Raw genomic sequence first — 19,495 nt, forward strand, 5'->3', positions numbered from 1 at the left:
GCTGTTCCTTAACCTCTGTCTCCCTCTCTCAGCTGACCGCCTTGCCTTACGCAGATGAGAGCACTTATGCAACCCCAAAAGCAGCCCCCTACTATGGATGTAGCACATACACCAGTGCTTCCTTCCCATCCACACGTAAGGGAGAATCAGTGTCCCCTTCAAGTCTTCCTCACGCATCAGTGAACAAGCGGCACGTGCACCCCCTTATTTCAGGGCTACAGATGACTGCTTACATGTATACATGCAAAATAGTTTGTCTCCAAGGCACTCATCGTAGGGGGAGGGCGAGTCATTCAATGCCCGTCCCTTTCTTCCTTAACCTGCAGCTCTTCCCAGCCTGTACTTGAGTCTAGTTCTCATGGCTTTTCCAGCCACCTTCAAAGTCCATAATAAACAAATAACTGCATTTTTCCATCTCAGTTCTGAGTAGTTCTTCACGTATCTGCTCTAAAAACGAGACCTCATCAATTTCCTTGTCGTTCCCACCACAAGTGGGAGTCTCTGTCTTAGGGCTCTCAGACCAGAACTCTACAGGCTGAAGAAACATCCTCCCTCTCAAGTTCAACGGTGTGGGGCTCACAGAGCATGTCACTTCCGGTGGTTACGTATAGATCCTGGGCTGACTTCACCACACACCTGAATGCCATTCTGACTTCTGGCTCAGCGTTCCCAGACTTAGTAATCCTAAATCACCTCTCCTCAAACCCAACTTGGCATCACCCCTTCAAAATCTTCCCTCTTCTTCAGCCACTAATTCTTGGTCAAACCTCAAAGCCAATCATCTCAGTTCAAGCATCCTCACTTTTGACCAGAACCTGCCACATTACCTACTCATCCCTCTTAGTATCCTAATTCCAATAATCCTGTGGTTTAAGTCAAACCGACATTGACTCTCCATTTCCATAAATCAGTTTCACTTTATGTCTTCTTTCCCTTAAGAATCTTAAATTTGTGTCTGATATTATAACAACTGTGCACATATGTTCAATACCCTACCTAGCTCCTAGCTCCTGTTATCACACTTCTTTGGCAAAATCCCAATGGTTAAACCACTTTTTGCTTATCCTACACAGCACAATATGACCAAAGGAATAAAGTATAGTGACTGTTCTTACTTCAAATTAATGATCAAGAGACTTGTGAGCGTTCTTAATCTGCCTGCAAACCACACTGTAAATCTTCACACAACATTTCCTCCCCTACCTCCCTTTACAACCTTGTGACACCCCCCAAACTCCTCTCCTTAGGCTAATTCCAGCTGGTACCTTTGGTTCTTATTTCACTGAGAACATTGCCATAAGCTCCCACTATTCTAGCAATCACTAACTGTGAATGTAGTGTGACTGGGAAAATGTAACACTCAAAAGTAAATCAAAAAATGTGATACTCCTCAGGGTGCTACTACAAACCAGGAAGCAGACACTCTCCACAATCCTGAATGTTCCAGAGAGTGTCTTCTGGCTTTCCCAGCCATACAGTCTGTCACCACTACTCAATTACTGCAGCACAAATGTAGCCACAGACAAAATAGAAGCAACTGGGTGTGGTTTGTTCTTTATGAACACTGAAATCTGACAGATGTTTCATGAAGCCTTATTATCAAAACATTCTTATTCTTTTGATTTTTTTCAACTACTTAAGTGTATAAAATACATTTATAGTTTATGGATGTTGTGAAATCAGTCAGAAGGCCAGATGTGACCTGTAAGTCATAGGTGCCAACTTGATACGGTTGAAAATCTGCCCGACTAAACACTCTCTGCCCTTGTGTAAGGGATCCATATTCCCACACATACTCCAGAACACTGCTCTTGGATCTCTACCTCCTTCTCCATTAGATCAGGCAGGTGATATGCATGGTTTCCCACATGACAGAACAACAAAAACCAGAGTCCAAAGTCTAACTATAAGTTCCCAGTCATGTGTCTTCAGGGAAGGTTCCTCTTAAAACTAGTCTCAGTATTTTCAAGTATGGGTTATCACCTCAGAAAAGGTCACCTAAGGAGCAAATCACAGTTTATAATGATAAAAGGAGTACAGCCTAGCACGTCAAAGTCAATTATAATGAGAGTTTTCATCTTAGACTGGGTGTGTCTCTCACCTAATTAAGTTTTAAATGGCAAAATCTTCAATTCCTTTTTAGAAGCAAATGAGATTTTAAAATAAAAATGATAAAGGACAATCAAATCTCTCTCACAGATTACTAGGAAATGAAATATTTAAAAAGTGGCTGTAAGGAGCATACTTTGTCAGCAGCTGTCTCAGGAAGAGATTCTTCAATGCCAAGTTCTCGTCGTCTTTCAGCCCTTACTTCTGCGTAACTACAAATGGAAAGAATCAAATTTTAACGTTTGCTCATTTATTTGAAATACTGGAGAGATGCAACCAATTGCTGCTTGTTATCTGTCTCACTTGATCACAGTCATTCTGTATGATTTTTTATGTGCTAAGCAAACCCAACACGTATGTACCGTGCACCGCCTAAATTCAATCTGTGTGCTTTAGGTAATCTACCAATGACCCGGAGGAACTAAGCATGTAAATTAAGAGGAACTAAGTGGAGGAAAGATGATCGGCGGTTACTTTGGTGTTTGCTTTGTATGACATATACTGGTACTTGGATGTTGGTACAACTTTCGCTACGCAGCACAATATTCCAGTCAGGCCTTATATACCCATGCACTACCTGTATCATATTTCTATCTATTAAGTAAGCTTAACATTAAAAATATTAAGTATTAAAACCGGAGAGAGATTACTATCATCATTAACAAGTCACATATAAAATTATATTTGGATATTACTACAGCTTACCAATTTTCTAAAAGAATTATTACCTTACTACAGTGTGAGTACAAACAATGAACTCTGGCCTTGAATTCCACTGATGGTAAGTGATATAATAGTGAGTTTGAAGCCAAATCCACTGCTGTCCTTTGGTCAGGAATCTGTAATAACATGATTTGCCTTTCCCATACTGCATTACTAAAAAGAAAAGAAACAAGTATTTTTTCTTTGATATATATTTAGCTATGAAGAATCTGGATTTCTTTCAAACAAAAGTTGTCACTTACATTTAATTCTATATACAGACATAATTATTTTCTGGATGACTTTCAGAAATATGCATCAACTATAAAGATGGTTTTTAGAACCAGTTTAAGGTTCCCCCAATAACCAGACTCCCAGTTTCCAACTTTACAGTCAATTAGTGCTGATCTTACACATTTTTTCATTCACAATAAATTCCACATACTGAAAGACTCACACTGTTAACTTGTTCTTGCCCAGATATGTACCACTTAGGGAAACAACAGTTAATAACCATACAGTTAATAATCATGTATTTTCCCACAGATACTGTCATGTATGATATTTAAGGCATTTAACTGTCAAGCTTTAATTAACCAAAATTCAGAATAATGTCATTGTTTGAATTGTTAAGTAGAGTTTCCCAACCTAGTTCAAATGTTAGGTTCTAAAGTATTTTAACTGGTGCTAAGCAAAAACTGGATTTTGTGGCTTAAACTGATTTGGGAAACTATGTACTTCTTTAATGTACTATAAGATTTTCCTTTGCATGTAAGACTAAGATCAAATATAAACTTGTTCCTTCTGTTTACATTTATAAAAATAGTTCTAAATCTTTTCTCTGTCTCTCATTAATAGAACAGAGTACCTATTTGTGTGTTTTAAAATAGCTCTCAATGGAAACATTAAGATCTACTTACAGTGCTCATGACATTTTGCCAGATTTTCTAGGTCATCCACATGATAGTAATCATAGCCTGATGTTCCCAAAACTTCAAATGGCAAATAGCCTATTATTGGTGGTGCCCTAAATTATATAATAATAAAAATCAGTATTACAACTTTTCTACAAGAGACAACTTTTCTACAGTCAGAAATTAATTTGAAAAGTGAGTTTTACATTTTTCAAAAGTGAATAATGAATTTCAAAATCCTGATTAGAAAGTTTGTCCCTGAAGTCCATTAATATCCAGAATTACATAACTATCACTTTTTTTCTTTTTCTTTTGTGAAATTTAAAGGTGACATTACCTGTGATCTAGAAATAGAAACTTCCATTCTAAACTGTGTCTAGATGTAAACTCTTCATTGGGTTCTTCAACAGTGCACATTTCCTACAAACAAATTAACAAGTAGAATTCAGAAGTACTTTTCTGTATCCTTGGAAATATTACATATTGTTAGACATGAGTCATTATTAAATAACTTTCATCTAAACAAATTTTAGCACATTAAGTTTTCAGTACTAAACACAAGGTCCCAAGTTTGATCCCCAACAATTCTTACAGTCATCTGAGACAACAACAGATGGAGCAGCAGCAACTGCCAGCCTCAGGTCAGCAGTTACAGTCCAGTGAGTCCTCACTCACACGCCTAAGATCCAGACCTCTCTTTTCCTTTACCTTCCCATTGCTCAGTGGCTGGACATGCCCCCAAACAAGCCAACTGCCTTACTCTCATATACACTCACACAATTCCCCATCTCATCAGTGGTCTCATTTCTGTACAACAGAGTCTAGAAATCAGCACACTCTTTCATGATCGAAGTGGCCATTATTACAGGTTTTCTTTTAATAAAGATTCGTTTTTATTTATGTGTATAGATGTGTGTCTCTCTGTGTGTATGTCACATGTGTGCCTGTGGAGACCAGATGAGCGTGCTGTAACCAGCTACAGTTACAGCTGGTTGTAAGCCACCATGCCTGGATGCTGAGAACCACAACAGTTCTTTTAAGAGTAGTAAGTGCTCTTAACCACTGAGCTATCTCTCCAGCCCAACACACTTCTAATTTTACCCTCTAGGTATTTTAAATCCATTCCATAGCACTTATCTTTAGTGACTAAGTTTAGATCCTTAGCCTCACTGATTCACCTCACTGCAATAGCATCTCATCAGTCTTCCCACCCTTCATTTGTCTTCTACTCAGGTCAGCCATTACCCTTACCTTAGCAATACTCAAATAGCATTATACAACTTCCAGCTTCAAACTCTTCTATGGTTTCTCATGCCCAAATCTCTTCAAGGAGAAAAACCACAGAGAGAACAAACTTCATGCCTGGCCTCTGCTTACTTTTCTAAAATAAGTTCTGACTACTCTTCTCTCACATACAAGAAACCTAGATTCTGTTGTACAAAGCAATGAATTACAGACTTCCTCTCCATCCTTACATAATCTTCTGTAACAGGAGCTGGGGCTTTGAAAGAAAAATAACTGCAATCAAGTCCCACTTACTAAATGAGACATTGGCAAGAAACTTCCCTAAGCCTTAGTTTCCTTAAATATAAAATATTATGATAGCATCTATCTCACAGTGTAAAAATTAGGTGAGATAAAGCATGCAACTGTCCTCCAATTTCCTAAGACCAAGTGGGTAGAGCAAGACTAGTTTAAGATCTCCTAACTGCTAACTGGTCTTTGTCTTATAGTCCGGTGTCACCCAAACTGTAATGTCACCCTGTCTTCTTTCCAGTCTTTAAGGGCTGAAGTAATTGACTTTTCTCCTTCCCTACTAATCATCTGCTTCTGGAATGCAAGAAATAAAAACACACAATTTAAAATTCAAAGAGCAAGGGTTGAGGAGATGGACGGCTCGGCAGTTAAGGACACTGGCTGCTCTCCCAGAGGGCTTTGCTTCAATTTTCAGCATGGTAACTCACAACTGTATGTCCAGTTCCAGAGCATCCAATGCCTTTTTCTGGCCTCCCTGGGCACCAGGCATGCACATGGTACACAAACATACAGGTAGACAAAACACCCATACACATACTTAAAAATTAATTTAAAAAAATTCAAATAGCAAATTATATATAGTAAAACCATATATATCTTTATTTTAATTATTATTATTTTTGGTTTTTGAGACAGAGTTTCTCTGTGTAACAGCCCTGTCCTGGAACTTACTCTGTAGAACAGGTTGGCCTTGAACTCACAGACATCTGCCTGCCTCTGCCTCCCAAGTGCTGGGATTAAAAGCGTGCGCCACCAATGCTGGATGCCACATTCTTTTAAAAACTACCTAGATGGTTTTTTGTTTTGTTTTGTTGACTTTCTTCTTTAAGGATGATAGTGAACTACATACACTAAATTCTGTATAAAAGCAGGACAATGGTAATATACTACCATGGGATACCTGCAAAGAATACACTAAAAAAGTTACACATTATTTAATGAGTGCTTGTATCCTTCACTGTGTTAAAATAAAAAGTTCACGCATATTTAATAACTCCTTAGCCATTACTTTTCAATGATGGCAGACGTTTCAGCCTTCTGAAGACAACAAAAATCTCCTAAGAACAATTCTCATACCATGAACTGGAATGCACTAGCACAATTACAATTAGAAGCATACCTTGATGAACTGAGGTGTAGCTAACCTGACAGTAGCTACAAAACAAACTCTATCTTCATAAGAAGGCCTATGTGTGCGTTGTATAGTTCCTTCAAAACCATTGTGTGCTGAAGTTGATACTAAAAAAGCAAGAAGACATATATCACTGGTTAATCCAGTAACATATACTTGTAAGCGTCTAAGAGCTTAGCAAAATAAAAACAGCCCGTTAAAATACATTGTAAAAGAAGTATTTTAACTTACCACTGTTTAAAGATTTAAAATTTCCTATAAATCTCACATATTCATAGGTGGATGGCTCCTTTGGGTCTATTGTTCCTCGAAGCATGTGACAACAGAATTCTAACTGATTTTTTGCTGAAATAAGTGATAAAAGTTGGGTAAGTTCACAATCATTTTCTCCAACAAAAGCGTCCACGTCATGTTCAGTGCATCACGTAAAGCACATGCAGGAGATGACTGCACAGCCAACAGCTACTTTCTCCATTTTCATCTGGTCTTCCGTCATACTCCTCTAAGTTCACGGAGATTCTGCTCTCCATTTAACAGCTAGTGCTTCCCCCTTTACTGAAAGCCAATGCCTTCTCTTCTTTCCTGTTGCTGTTGCTTTTTGGCAGGGTTTCACCCAGTAACACAGTCTGGCCTAGAATCTGTCCCTTGCTTCAGGCTCCCAAGTGTTCATATTCTAGGCTTACTGTTCCCATCTCTACCTTCAAGAGTCTTTCTTGTCTTCTGTAGGACCAGAGCCTTGCCACTTGGTATTCATCCCTTTAGCAACTGTAAATTTTCTTTGGTTCCTTACTTCCTACAATTTAAAATCTGATCACATCTTCAATCTTTGCAATAAAGTATTTTTCATGCTAATCTATTTATAGCAGCAGAGAACTCATTCAAATGCACTCTGGTTTCCATGTATTCATTTCTCTAACTTCCTCACACCTCCAGAGCAATGGCTCTCCCAAACATCACTGACACTGCTTTTTAACCTCAAGTGGTGTTTCTCACTCTTTCCAACTCGTCTTAAAACTTGTTCTTTCTCATCCCCACAGCACAAACTCACCTTCCTAACTGACACTAGATACTTTCACAAAGACTGTTTGAGCTTGACCTTTAATAACCTTTTCTACAGTCACCGACTGAACTTGGGAGGCTCCTTAACTCTGCTATCTTCCTGACCAACTCTACATTTTATGTAAGACAGTCTCGTTCATCAATGTGTAACGCCTTCTTCCTTTGCTCTATGCATCATCACATTTATACTCTTCTGCATCTGGCTTTACCACCTAATTCAACAGGTTCAAATTCCAGTTATCATTATCTTTCCATGACCGTCCCAGATTTAGTTGTACTGGATCTATCAACTTACCAATCATGGTTCTTCTCCATCCTACTTCTACAGCGAATTATACACTTCCCCTTTTTTGTCCCTAGTTTGATCCTTTGCAAAATTCTCTACCTTGATTTTTCCCCACTCCAACCACAAACCACCCAAAAGGCCTTCACTAGTTCTCTATTGTGTAAAGAATAAAATTTAAACTCCATAGATTGAAATACTAGGTTCTTTATAATTCTGCCTCTTCTTTACAAACATCTTATCACATATACTCATTTATAGTCATTACAGCTAAAATAGCCTACTACATTTTCCAAGCAAAGTATCTTGCATTGTAACTCATAGACTCTTGGGAAAGAACTCTGCTTGTGTACCAGCTCTTTAGAAGGCCTCAGCAAGCCAGGAGTTAAGACTTCTCTGATCTTGAGAGCAGGGGGTCTATCCTGGCGGAAGCTTTTATGCACTTTTCTGAGCAGTCCTCTCCTCCGAGGGTCCCTGAAACTGCCTCCTTCACCCTGTCCTTCTGTTGGCACCTCAGAGTGCCAACTTTCTATTTCTCTCCTTTTGCTATGCATTTGCCTCAAGGAACACCTTTTGTCCTGTGACTTCAAATACTGCTTAAAGCCATATAGTTAATTTCTAGATTAAGTCCAGCCCAAATGTTTCTTCTAAGTACCACATTAAAATGGTCTAATGGGCCGGGCGGTGGTGGCGCATGCCTTTAATCCCAGCACTCGGGAGGCAGAGCCAGGCGGATCTCTGTGAGTTTGAGGCCAGCCTGGGCTACCAAGTGAGTTCCAGGAAAGGCACAAAGCTACACAGAGAAACCCTGTCTCGAAAAACCAAAAAAAAAAAAAAAAATACAAAAAAAATGGTCTAATGACCAGTGTAATGCAAATCTGATTATAAACAACTACATATAGGCTCCAAGTAAATTTCCACTTCTATCTTTTTATAAATCCTTCTGAAAGACAATCCATTCTTAACATGGATATAAATATGTACATAACTATACACATGTTAGTTCTTAATATTACAGAATCTAAAGACAGAAATACTAAGATCACTATTACCAGATAAAATTTAAAACTAATCATAAAAATGATTAAAGAAGGTCTAATAGCTAATGGCTACACAAATACAATAATGTTCTAAATTTAGACACATACACACGCTTTTGGGAATTGAGCTCAGGGTCATGTGCATTACAGGCAAGTACTTCACACTGTTGTATCTGCATACCCACATTCTTAATTTTACTCAGGGCAGCTATTAAGGTTTGTATATGAACTGCTGGCACAAAGGTCCACAGCTGGTAGCGCTACTGTGAGAGGCTCTAGAGACTGCAGGGGGGGGGGGGGGAAGCCTGGAGGAGCAGGCAGGGGTAGGTATGTCTAAGCCCTTCTCCTTTCTTTCTTTCTTCCTTCCTTCCTTCCTTCGTTCCTTCCTCCCTCCCTCCCTTCCTTCCTTCCTTTCCTTCCTTCACTTCCTAGCTGTCATGCTGTCAACAGCTGTGCTCCACCAGGCCCTCCCCAGCACGTTAGACATCTCTAAACCATGAGCCCATATAAACTGTCCCTTATCAGTGTCTAGTCCATGGGTGCACTGTGTGAAGGTAACCAGCACACCAAGAATGAAGGCAGAGAAAGCTCCAGTCAACTGCTTGCCCAGGCACTCTACAGAAATGTCTCACTACACCAAACTGTCTTGTGCTACTTTATGACAGGGACTATTTTTCACTATATTTAGCAATTTAAAAATTATATTAAACATATTCAGCAAAGTTTATTTTAATCAATATTTAAGATTTCATTTAAAAATTAAAAACATGTAGCTGATTTCCATCTTTTTATACATTACAGTTTGTTGCATAATTGTGATCAATTTCTTACATCAAAAAAGACGAGACTTCAATACACAATGGAATAGATTTGGTATCTTAAAATGAATGCAATTCTTTTAGTTGTATATATACACCAACATTTTAAAAGAACTTAATTTAATAGAGTTCATGAAACAGTGCTACTCTAATTTAGTTAAACACACTGTGTTTTTCATAAACTTACAGAAGTAAAGGATAATGCTGTCAAATACAAGGTTTGAGTCTTTGTTTAGGAGGGTCTACTTACATTTTAAATACTCAGGGGTTAATGAATCACTTTCCAGCAGATGAGTAGAGAGTATCTTATAAACCTCTGAATGTTCTCCCTCTGGGATAAAATTAAATATACTTTGATCCACAAGATCAGACTAAAAAATAAAAATAAATAAAATTATATAAAAATGCTTTGAGAGGCACTTATCTCTAACACATCTAACAGATATTAAATAACAAAGGTGCATATGATTAATATTCAATTATCCATGAAAACCAATAATGTCAAGCTACAAACTCCATACTAAAAATGAGACTGAGAAACTGGAGAAGGCTAACATACCAGAGTCATCAGATCCATAATCAATGTGATCCTAAAAGCCAGATACCTTATTCGAAAAGTTCAGTTTCAGCAAATTTGAACATTATAAAATACAATGGGACTGAGAAAGTTAAATTACTGGCTCTAAGACACAGCCTTGTAATTTATTCAAACATCTATTAAGTAGTGGTGTTATACATGAGTTCACAGAAACAGTGACAAGCTAAATGAAGAGATCTGACACTACTATCATTGCAATCGTCAAACATATCCTTTAATTTTATTCCATCTTTTCCAGGCATTTATTTTATATCACATTGTCAAAGCCTTGTCTAAAATGGATGGCCAGCATGTAAAATATTCTAATTCTTCCTGCTTGCTAATATATGACTTTAGTCATTATTTAATAAACAACAGCAGTCTGACAAATGTTAGGAAGCCTACAGCAGGTGATGCTGTGGACTCAAAGATGAATAGGACAGCTCCTGTCTCTGAGCAAGTGATGCTGTGGACTCAAAGATGAATATGACAGCTCCTATTTCTGAACAAGTGATGCTGTGGACTCAAAGATGAATATGACAGCTCCTATCTCTGAACAAGTGATGCTGTGGAATCAAAGATGAATAGGACAGCTCCTATGAGTACCAATGACAGTGAAACCTCAGCCACTTCACTGTCTACTGAATCCAGCCCATCCTATTGGATTTCTCACTTTCCAAACCGTTAACTCTAGAAACAGGGTAGTGAGAGCTCAGGGACCTGTGGGAGGCAGGGCAAGTAGAGGGGCTGTGGTGGCCAAGTGGTTCACTTTCATTTTGTTTGTATTTTATATAGCTATCGAGATTGTATCTGAATAGCTCCACTGCTTCAAACAAAACAGTAAGAAAAAAAGCAAGTCATGGGGGAAAGGGAGGGATGATTTACTACTCTCCATACAGCCACACAATTGCGTCTGGCTTTTCTCTAATGATCAAAGTCTTCCCTACTCCATGAAGTGCAACAGCTTGGGTAAACTACACATCTTGTATCTTTCAAAGACCAATTACTTCCTTCAAGAAAGCATGCCTGGTACTAGAAACCTAAGCAAGTCCACCTAGCTAGTGAGGCCACAGATCTTACAGAAAAGCTTACTATAACCACTGTACTAGACTACCATAACTCTTACTGCGTTCTTAAGCTTCTCCTACACACAGATACGTGCAGCTGTCACCCCTCATCAAAGAAGTATCTCTTTGCAGCAGAAGACAAAGACTATTAAAAAAAACAACGGGTCAAAATGCAGAGAACAATTCATTGTGGTGTGTCCAACTCTAATAGATATATCTACAACACAACCCGTGTACCTTAATCATTTTTTATTATTAATTTTAAATTTTATCTGGTAATAGTGACATTAATCAACTTTAATAGTTCTTTGTATTTGTGACTTCAGATTTTATAATATTAAGAACTACCATGCTAGCTGGGCGGTGGTGGCGCACGCCTTTAATCCCAGCACTCGGGAGGCAGAGCCAGGTGGATCTCTGTGAGTTCGAGGCCAGCCTGGACTACCAAGTGAGTTCCAGGAAAGGCGCAAAACTACACAGAGAAACCCTGTCTCGAAAAAACAAAAAAACAAAAAAAAACAAAAAAAAAAACCTACCACGCGTGTACTTACATCTTTATATCTATGTTAAGAATGGATTGTCTTTCAGAAGGAGTTATTAAAAAAATAGACATGGAAATTTACTTGGACCTATATATAACTGTTTATATTCAGAGAACACCTGAAAGCAGAAAGATTTTAAGATCCAGAGGACTAGGAAGTCTGCTGTGAGATTGTGTCTCCTAGAAATGACAAGAAAGCTGTCTCCATGACCCCTCAACATTACGGCTACCTAAACGAGACCTGTACAACAACAACATCAACAGACATGTTAATGTGGACGGGGAAATCTCATAGAGCCTCGAAATAACAAACTGTAAGCTAGGAATGACTACTGATGGAGTGAGGATTAGTCTTTCACAGGGATGAGCCCAATAACTGGTATTCAATACAAAATGGTCAGTCCTAAAATCATACACACATAAGCAACACCAAGGTGTATTTATATATTTATATGTATGTTTATGTACATGTGTAACAATAATAAAGAAAAAGAAGTCATCAATTTGAAATGGAGTAAGTGGGTACATAGGAGGGACTGAAGGGAGGAAAGGCAAGGCAGAAATGATGTATTTATATTTTAAATAAAACTTAAAAAAATTTAAAAAGTTACTTCCTTCAAAAAAGCATATCCAAAATCACAAACAAATTCCTTTAGAACTTATGGCTCATATTTATGCCCAGGAGGTAGTTCTTTTAACATCCATGTCTGGTTGCCTCATGATGTTAAAACGGCCCCTTTATACCTTTATTCTCTTCCTTGACAATCAAGGCATAGTAAACTCTGTGCCTTACACACAACTTATTAGTACAAAAAAATGATTTGGCACCAAAGAGTCATTTGATAATAGCTTAAGGTCAGCCACACCAAAACCATATCTGTATTTTAATGAGGAATTCTTCTGGAAGACTAAAAAACCATTAATGCTAAAAGAATGATGTAAATTTCAGGCATGAATAACAAAATGCTAGAAACCAGTCTTTCACTGACCAAGTATAAAAACTTAAGCACTGATCAGAATGCAAAAAGTAGTCTTGATAAAAAAATGGATTTGAACTGAGAACTAAAATGTTAATTTTCAGAATTACAGTTTTGTTTTCTAGTGCCATTTCATTGCATCACAATTCCACTTGTTTTACCCGTAGTTTTCCATCTATAAACTCATCGGCTGTGTCCTACTCATCGACTACAGATGAAGTGTCAAGAATATAATCACAAGCAACGCTCCCTCCTGCTCCTCCCCCTCAGCCACGGTGCCAGCTTTCCATTCACCACTGTTCTTCATGCTCCATTAGTCACAACTCTCAAAGTTGCCACATTTTGACATAAAAAGGTGACCCACATTATATCCATTCTGTGGACACGTCCATCATATCCACTCAGTTATCAAGTACAACTCAAACGGAAGAGAAGAAAATACTAGCTCTCTGAATTCTTTCATCCCTTCAACTATTTTCATGAGAAATTCCTGCTGTCTTTCTCTGTAAATCTAAAAGAAGTTCTAAAATATCAAACTTAAAATAAACACAGAAGGGAATGGCAAAGTGAAGTTTGTACTGAGGGGTTATTATTACAGATCAAATACTTCGTATCAATTAGCTCGGTCAGGCTGTCAATTTCAAAGCATAATTAAACTATCCCACAGCAAAGATCCACCAGCAGTGGATCAGAGACAGCTCAGGGGTTAAGAGCACTGGTTATTCTTCTAAAGGATTCTATCTAGGTTCTATCTAGGTTCAATCCCCAGCACCCACATGGCAGCTCACAACTGTCTATAACTCCAGTTCCAGGGAATCTGATGCCCTCTTCTCCACAGGAGAATATTTTTAAGTTTTACTTATTATTTATTTAATGGGTATGTATGTGTGTCTTAAGTATATGTGTGAGTGCCATGTGTGCGTACTGCCAGATAGATCCCTTAGAATTGTGAGCTGCCTGGTATGAATTCTGGGAACTAAACCCAGGTCCTCTGCAAATATAGTCGAGTGCTTTTAACTAATTAGCCATTTCTCAGAGCCCTAGGAAACATTTTAAAAGGAGTCATTAAGATGGCCGACTACTTAATTCATTTTTATTCACTCAATAAATAATTACTGAGTGCCTCTGAAAAACCAACCAGTATTCTTATGAATAAAGAGATAAAAATTGCTGGCTTTAGCATCCTACAACTACCCTTAACTGTAAAATAAATAATTATTTATTTTATAAGTAACAGTGTAACAGCTAATTTCAAGTGGTAGGATGCACACAGTTAACAAAAAAGAAGGCCTTTAATTCTGCATGGAATCCAAAGGTCATGGCAAAAAGCAGTAAATGAAAAGGTGTGCACATGAAAATGAAAGGACTCATTCCTTGGGTTTCCCTGTTCTTTTGTTATACTGATCTTCATTGCTGTTGCTTTTGAAGAACTGGGGAGAGAAACACAGGGCTATGGGCATGCTAGGCAAGTGACCTACCAATGAACCCCATCTCAGGTTCCCAGCTCCCCTTCTCCAGAGCTCCAGGTTTTCTTACTATGCAAATTCTCCCCCAAGAGAGAAAAATGGTATGTATTCTGAAGCCAAATTTAAGTGAGCATGGTGGCCCTGGAATATAGATTAATTTATCCCAAATTCTGCTATTCCAACATGGAAGCTGTTTCGTAGTTTTATGGTAATAGAACAAAGAAATTTGTAAATCAAGGCATTTAAAAAAATACACTGGTGGATGTACTTATATTTTAATTTAAAAAACTGGATGAAACATCAGACATGGGCTAGCCAGGCAGAAAAATCTCAACTATGGACCTCAGATATTATCTGATAGTATCCTTAGCCCACTGGTTGGTGGAGAGTAATATTTTGTTAAGTTAGCAAATTCTAAACATATTGGCTCAGCATTTAAGAGCAAATAATATTTTCAAGGGGGTCACCCAGAATATCTACTTGATTTGATCTTCTCTCTGCCCATGCCAATTGACTTACATGTTACTGCTCTCTCATGTGTACTTTCAAATCACTTTTTAGATTTAGGCTTTATTTGTCTTTTCAGAAGAAGATCAGTGAAGTCAAAGCACTTGTAGAAACTAGTATACAGGGCCAGAGAGACAGTTCAGCAGTTAAGAGCACTTACTGCTCTGCTCCTGGGATCCAACACCTTCTTCTGCCTCTGTGGGCACCCACAGGCAAATGGCATATAAACACACAGGCACAGACACACATACACATCAATAAAAATTAAAAATAATAAAAATTTAAAAAACGAGCTCAATGTTCACTGCCTGACGTTCAGTGAAGAGCTGCCCCTGTACAGTCTGGCATTTTCAAGTGTGCAGTCCTTTTTCCAGACAAGGATTAGGTAACAGAGAAACCAGAGGGGAGGAAAATGCTGTTTTGTTTTGTTTTGTTTTTAAAAAAGAAATATTTACAGAATGGTTTATATTGCATTGTTGTAAAATTTTAAACAATGGGCATTTCAAGAGTAATTTAAAAATATTAGAATTTTTATACCACAAACTCATCTTAAATACATATTATATAAAAATGTCAAATACATTTCAAAAACCTTTAACTATAGGTAGCACTTAGTCTAGGGTTCAATACAGAATGGATTTTCAATAAATACAGGTTGAGTAAAAAAGCAAACACACACTTAGGTATTCAGCATGTTAATCAAAATTATTCAATGGACTTTAATTCTTCACTTTTTTTTCACTGTTGAGGAAACAGAGGAAGCCCGCAGTGATGAAACCCTAAGTAAATGTGTATTTTGACATGGGCATGGCCCATACAGGACTCCATGAGCAACTGGCCTGTGGGAAACTGAGAAATCTTTCACTCTTATGGGCCAAACTCAAGAGGAATGGCAAAGTTTTCCTTGGAGTCTACAAAGACTAGCAACTTCATCTTCCTCCTCCTGGATGTTTACAGCCTGAGACTGACGGCGTTACTATGGAGACCAATCGAGACTATCTAACCCCTCCCCTTATACTGCACCTAAGAAACACCCTGAGGTCCCAGTTACAGGGGCAGCAGGAGCAGAACCCTCCAAGACCCCACCTTCACTGGACACGTTTGTGCATCTGTCCTTCCTCCACCCCTCCACTGCTCCTAGTTAGGGTCTAACACATGCTACAGAACACCGTGTGCATCTCCAGCCCAGTGCACCTTTCTGATGACACAGTTTCAAGTGGAATACGACCATTATTACAGTACTAGTCCGACTCACACTGCATACAAGTTCTGCACCTACTAGTTTCAGTCTTTATAAGTCACTCTTTTGAGAAAATTATTTATGAGCTCTCCTCATAGCAATAAGTGTCTCAGTAGAAATTTGGTTGGAAGTTTTTGTTTGGTACAATATTTTCATCAGGTTAAAAGGAAAACATTGCAAAGTTAGCATCAGAATGCAAAGTGAAGAACACCAGAGGCTGAAGTACTGTGTACTGTGGATGAAGGCCTTAGGACTGGTCTGAGAAAACACAGCAATGCTATTGCAAAGACAAACCTAGAGTTTTCATCCCAACCCTCAACCACTGTTCAAATCTCACTCGAAAGGTCTACTTCCTAGTGCATTCTAATAGTTAATGTAGACATTAAGTAATAAAGAGATTATAGGGTTTTTATACTTACTGGTAAATGTTCAAGTAACGAAGTTACACTCTCAGATACATATATTATACTTCCATCTGTCATGATCGCTAAAAAAAAACCATCAAGAGCCTGAAATTAAACATAATGGTCAGTTAAGGGAAAAGAAAAATAGCATTTTACTGGAGAGAAACAGGAAAATGATGGACTTATTGTAGAGATGTTTAGAGTACGGTCAAAACGGCATCTATTTTGCTGTCGGTACCTTAGTATACTAACTTTCGTGCATCTTTAGATGTGTCTGCGGGAAAGACATCACTCTGGCTATCTATTGGAAGCAGGTTTCTAAAGGTAAGAAATCAATGTTCTGCCTTTACAGCTGCATACATACACTGGATGATACACTACGTAGTACAGTACGGTTATCTGGAGTTGGTCACATCTCATAAAGTACACACAGAGAGGTGTGAGCTGGAAGTACAGGAATATAATGAGAGGAACAGAACGAAGGGAGAAGAACAAATTAAGCCTCCCCAAACTACGCTGAGGCATAATCATGTAAAGCCCAAACTCTTGGTAAAGGCATCTTTATTCTATACATCAAAGGAAGCCAACAGAAGGTTTTATATTGGGGCAGGGGCTGTGCTTCAATACTTGCAGTCTGGAAAATATATATAAAACAAATTGGGTCAAGAAACATGCCTTGGGATAATCAAGAGTTAATGACACTGAATGAAATTAGCAGCAATAGTAAAAGAGAAGGATCAACCAAGTGCTAAGGATTACAAACATCTTCAGGAGAGATGTTAGACACAAGATCCAGTGTGCTTTCATTTGACAACCGCAGGAACAGTAGTGGCCACTGAAATGCTAAGACCTTCAATAAAGAAAGGGGCTGAAGACAAAGCTTGGAAGAATCACTGAAATGTAAGTATGAAGAGAAAGAAAAGAGCCAGAGAAACAGTAAAGGCAGAATCTGGTGTGGAAAAGCTGGACAAGGAAGCGGGATGGTCCAGTGACAGCAGATAGGCCACAGGACCAGAAAATGAGCCAATTCAGTGATTTTCCAAGAGCAACGTCAACAGGAAGGCAAGTCAGTCACAACAAATTTAGAACAAGCTGACAACAAGAGGCTCTCATAACTTATTCACAAACCCGACAAGAAAATAAGGGAGGAAGGACAATTATTGCAAAGGGCTCATGTGCCAAAGGAACAGTGAAAACCAAAAGAATAATAATGCAAAGAGTAACAAGTCCACTTGTAAGTTAAAGGAGAGAAGATCACTGGTTGAGAAGCTTCAAGTGACTCAGTTAAACAGCTCTCTCGAAGGGTCACTAACTGTGTGTGTGTGTGTGTGTGTGTGTGTGTGTGTGTGTGTGAGAGAGAGAGAGAGAGAGAGAGAGAGAGAGAGAGAGAGAGAGAGAGAGCGCGAGCGCGCCATCCTTGTATCTGGGCACAGATGAACACACTTGGTACAAGTGGAAAGTGGACAGTACATAAAGGAAGGGACTGGGAGGGAAGAAAACCACTACAAGCTGGGTCTTTTCTGTTGTTGTTATGTTGGGGTGTGGGGTGTTTTGAGACAGCTTGTATAGCTTACACTGGCCTTGAACTCAGGTAAGCCACCATGCCCAATTTATTATTATCACTGCTGTCTGCAGTGCTAGGAAGTGAATGCAGGGCCTTGTGAATGTTAGGCAAGTGCCCTACCATAAGGCTATACCCCAGTCTCTAACTGAAGGTACAGAAAAGGGTACCCTTCCCCATCTCTCTTCTACTAGGGGAGAGATATGGGTCCCAGAGAAAACTCACTTTGAATAGTTCCTTACTTTCTAAAACAACTCAAATTTATTTTTGAATAATGAGGGGATTTAAAATCTTGAATTTAAGGTAACTCTTACAGTATTATCCTATTATGATTTAATCAGTAATTATTTGATTGCTACTGTGAATAGAGTCAAATTGGTAAAGAAAGCAAACCCATGCTTTCTCATGTGAGAAGACTGTCAGCATTGAAAGCAAGTTATCTTTGTGCTGGTGAGTTCACTCTGTGAAGAACTTCTAGGAACTATATGGGCTTCTCTCTGCAGAGAATGGACTCAAATGAAGCGCTTCATCATCCAGTCCCACTCCTAGAGCTAAAGTCTGCTCCTTCCTCTCGCAGAGAAAAGTTTTAACTGTTTGCCAAGTCATGAAAATCTTCTGAGTAGAGGAAGAAAATTTCCTTGAGAAGGGTAATTAGAGAACTAGGGAAGAATAAGGCAGAGAACGTCCCCATGTCATGATGGACAACTGTGAATTATCCCTGTCCTCTTACTGTATGAATAAAGGACAACTGCTCATTACTTAGAACACTGTCTTTCATCTGGGTATCTTCTTGGTAACAGTGACTATTTGGTCAGCTCTAGGGAAGAAGACAGGAGTTCCTTGTGGATCTTCAGCAAAGATGAAGCTGACACAGATTGCGAGCCCTTGTCTTGTAGACTACAAGGAAGACTATGAGCTGCCAAAGGGAAAACAGTATACAAGCAGAGAGAACTTTAACAAGATGACTTTGTCCTGCAGCAAATGACAAATAGGCAATAGATAAGACAGACAGACAGACAGACAAACGGGGGGGGGGGGAGGACAGAGACAGAGTGAGAGAATGAGTACAATTGCATTCAAAGAATGGAGAGAGACAACACAAGGAAGTATTAAGACCTAGGTTCTAGCTATGACATTACTTAGCTTTTGGGGGGTAAACAAGCTTCAGCTTCTCTGGACATAGTCAGAAATGAACGAGCTCAGCTAAATGATCTAAAGCTCCTGCACCAACAACACTAACATGTTAAGTAGATGGTCTAAACTCCTGCACCAACAACACTAACATGTTAAGTAGATGGTCTAAACTCCTGCACCAGCAACACTAACATGTTAAGTAGATGGTCTAAGCTCCTGCACCAACAACACTAACATGTTAAGTAGATGGTCTAAACTCCTGCACCAGCAACACTAACATGTTAAGTAGATGGTCTAAACTCCTGCACCAGCAACACTAACATGTTAAGTAGATGGTCTAAGCTCCTGCACCAACAACACTAACATGTTAAGTAGATGGTCTAAACTCCTGCACCAGCAACACTAACATGTTAAGTAGATGGTCTAAA

General features: G+C 38.7%; 1 protein-coding gene across 1 annotated transcript in view; it reads right to left on the bottom strand.

Moving 5' to 3' along the window:
• Positions 1–19,495, bottom strand: part of Clock (clock circadian regulator) — an 86,386-nt gene that overhangs the window by 23,853 nt on the left and 43,038 nt on the right. Inside the window, exons 8-15 of the mRNA XM_059276038.1 lie at positions 16,388–16,477; positions 9,844–9,964; positions 6,625–6,738; positions 6,382–6,500; positions 4,063–4,145; positions 3,732–3,838; positions 2,838–2,985; positions 2,246–2,321 (exon numbers count right to left, since the gene is read on the bottom strand). Coding sequence (XP_059132021.1) covers positions 2,246–2,321; positions 2,838–2,985; positions 3,732–3,838; positions 4,063–4,145; positions 6,382–6,500; positions 6,625–6,738; positions 9,844–9,964; positions 16,388–16,477 — 858 coding nt within the window. The remainder of the gene's footprint in view (positions 1–2,245; positions 2,322–2,837; positions 2,986–3,731; positions 3,839–4,062; positions 4,146–6,381; positions 6,501–6,624; positions 6,739–9,843; positions 9,965–16,387; positions 16,478–19,495) is intronic.

The sequence above is a fragment of the Peromyscus eremicus genome, chromosome 10 (assembly GCF_949786415.1).
Source record: "Peromyscus eremicus chromosome 10, PerEre_H2_v1, whole genome shotgun sequence".
In the NCBI taxonomy this organism is placed as follows: domain Eukaryota; kingdom Metazoa; phylum Chordata; class Mammalia; order Rodentia; family Cricetidae; genus Peromyscus; species Peromyscus eremicus.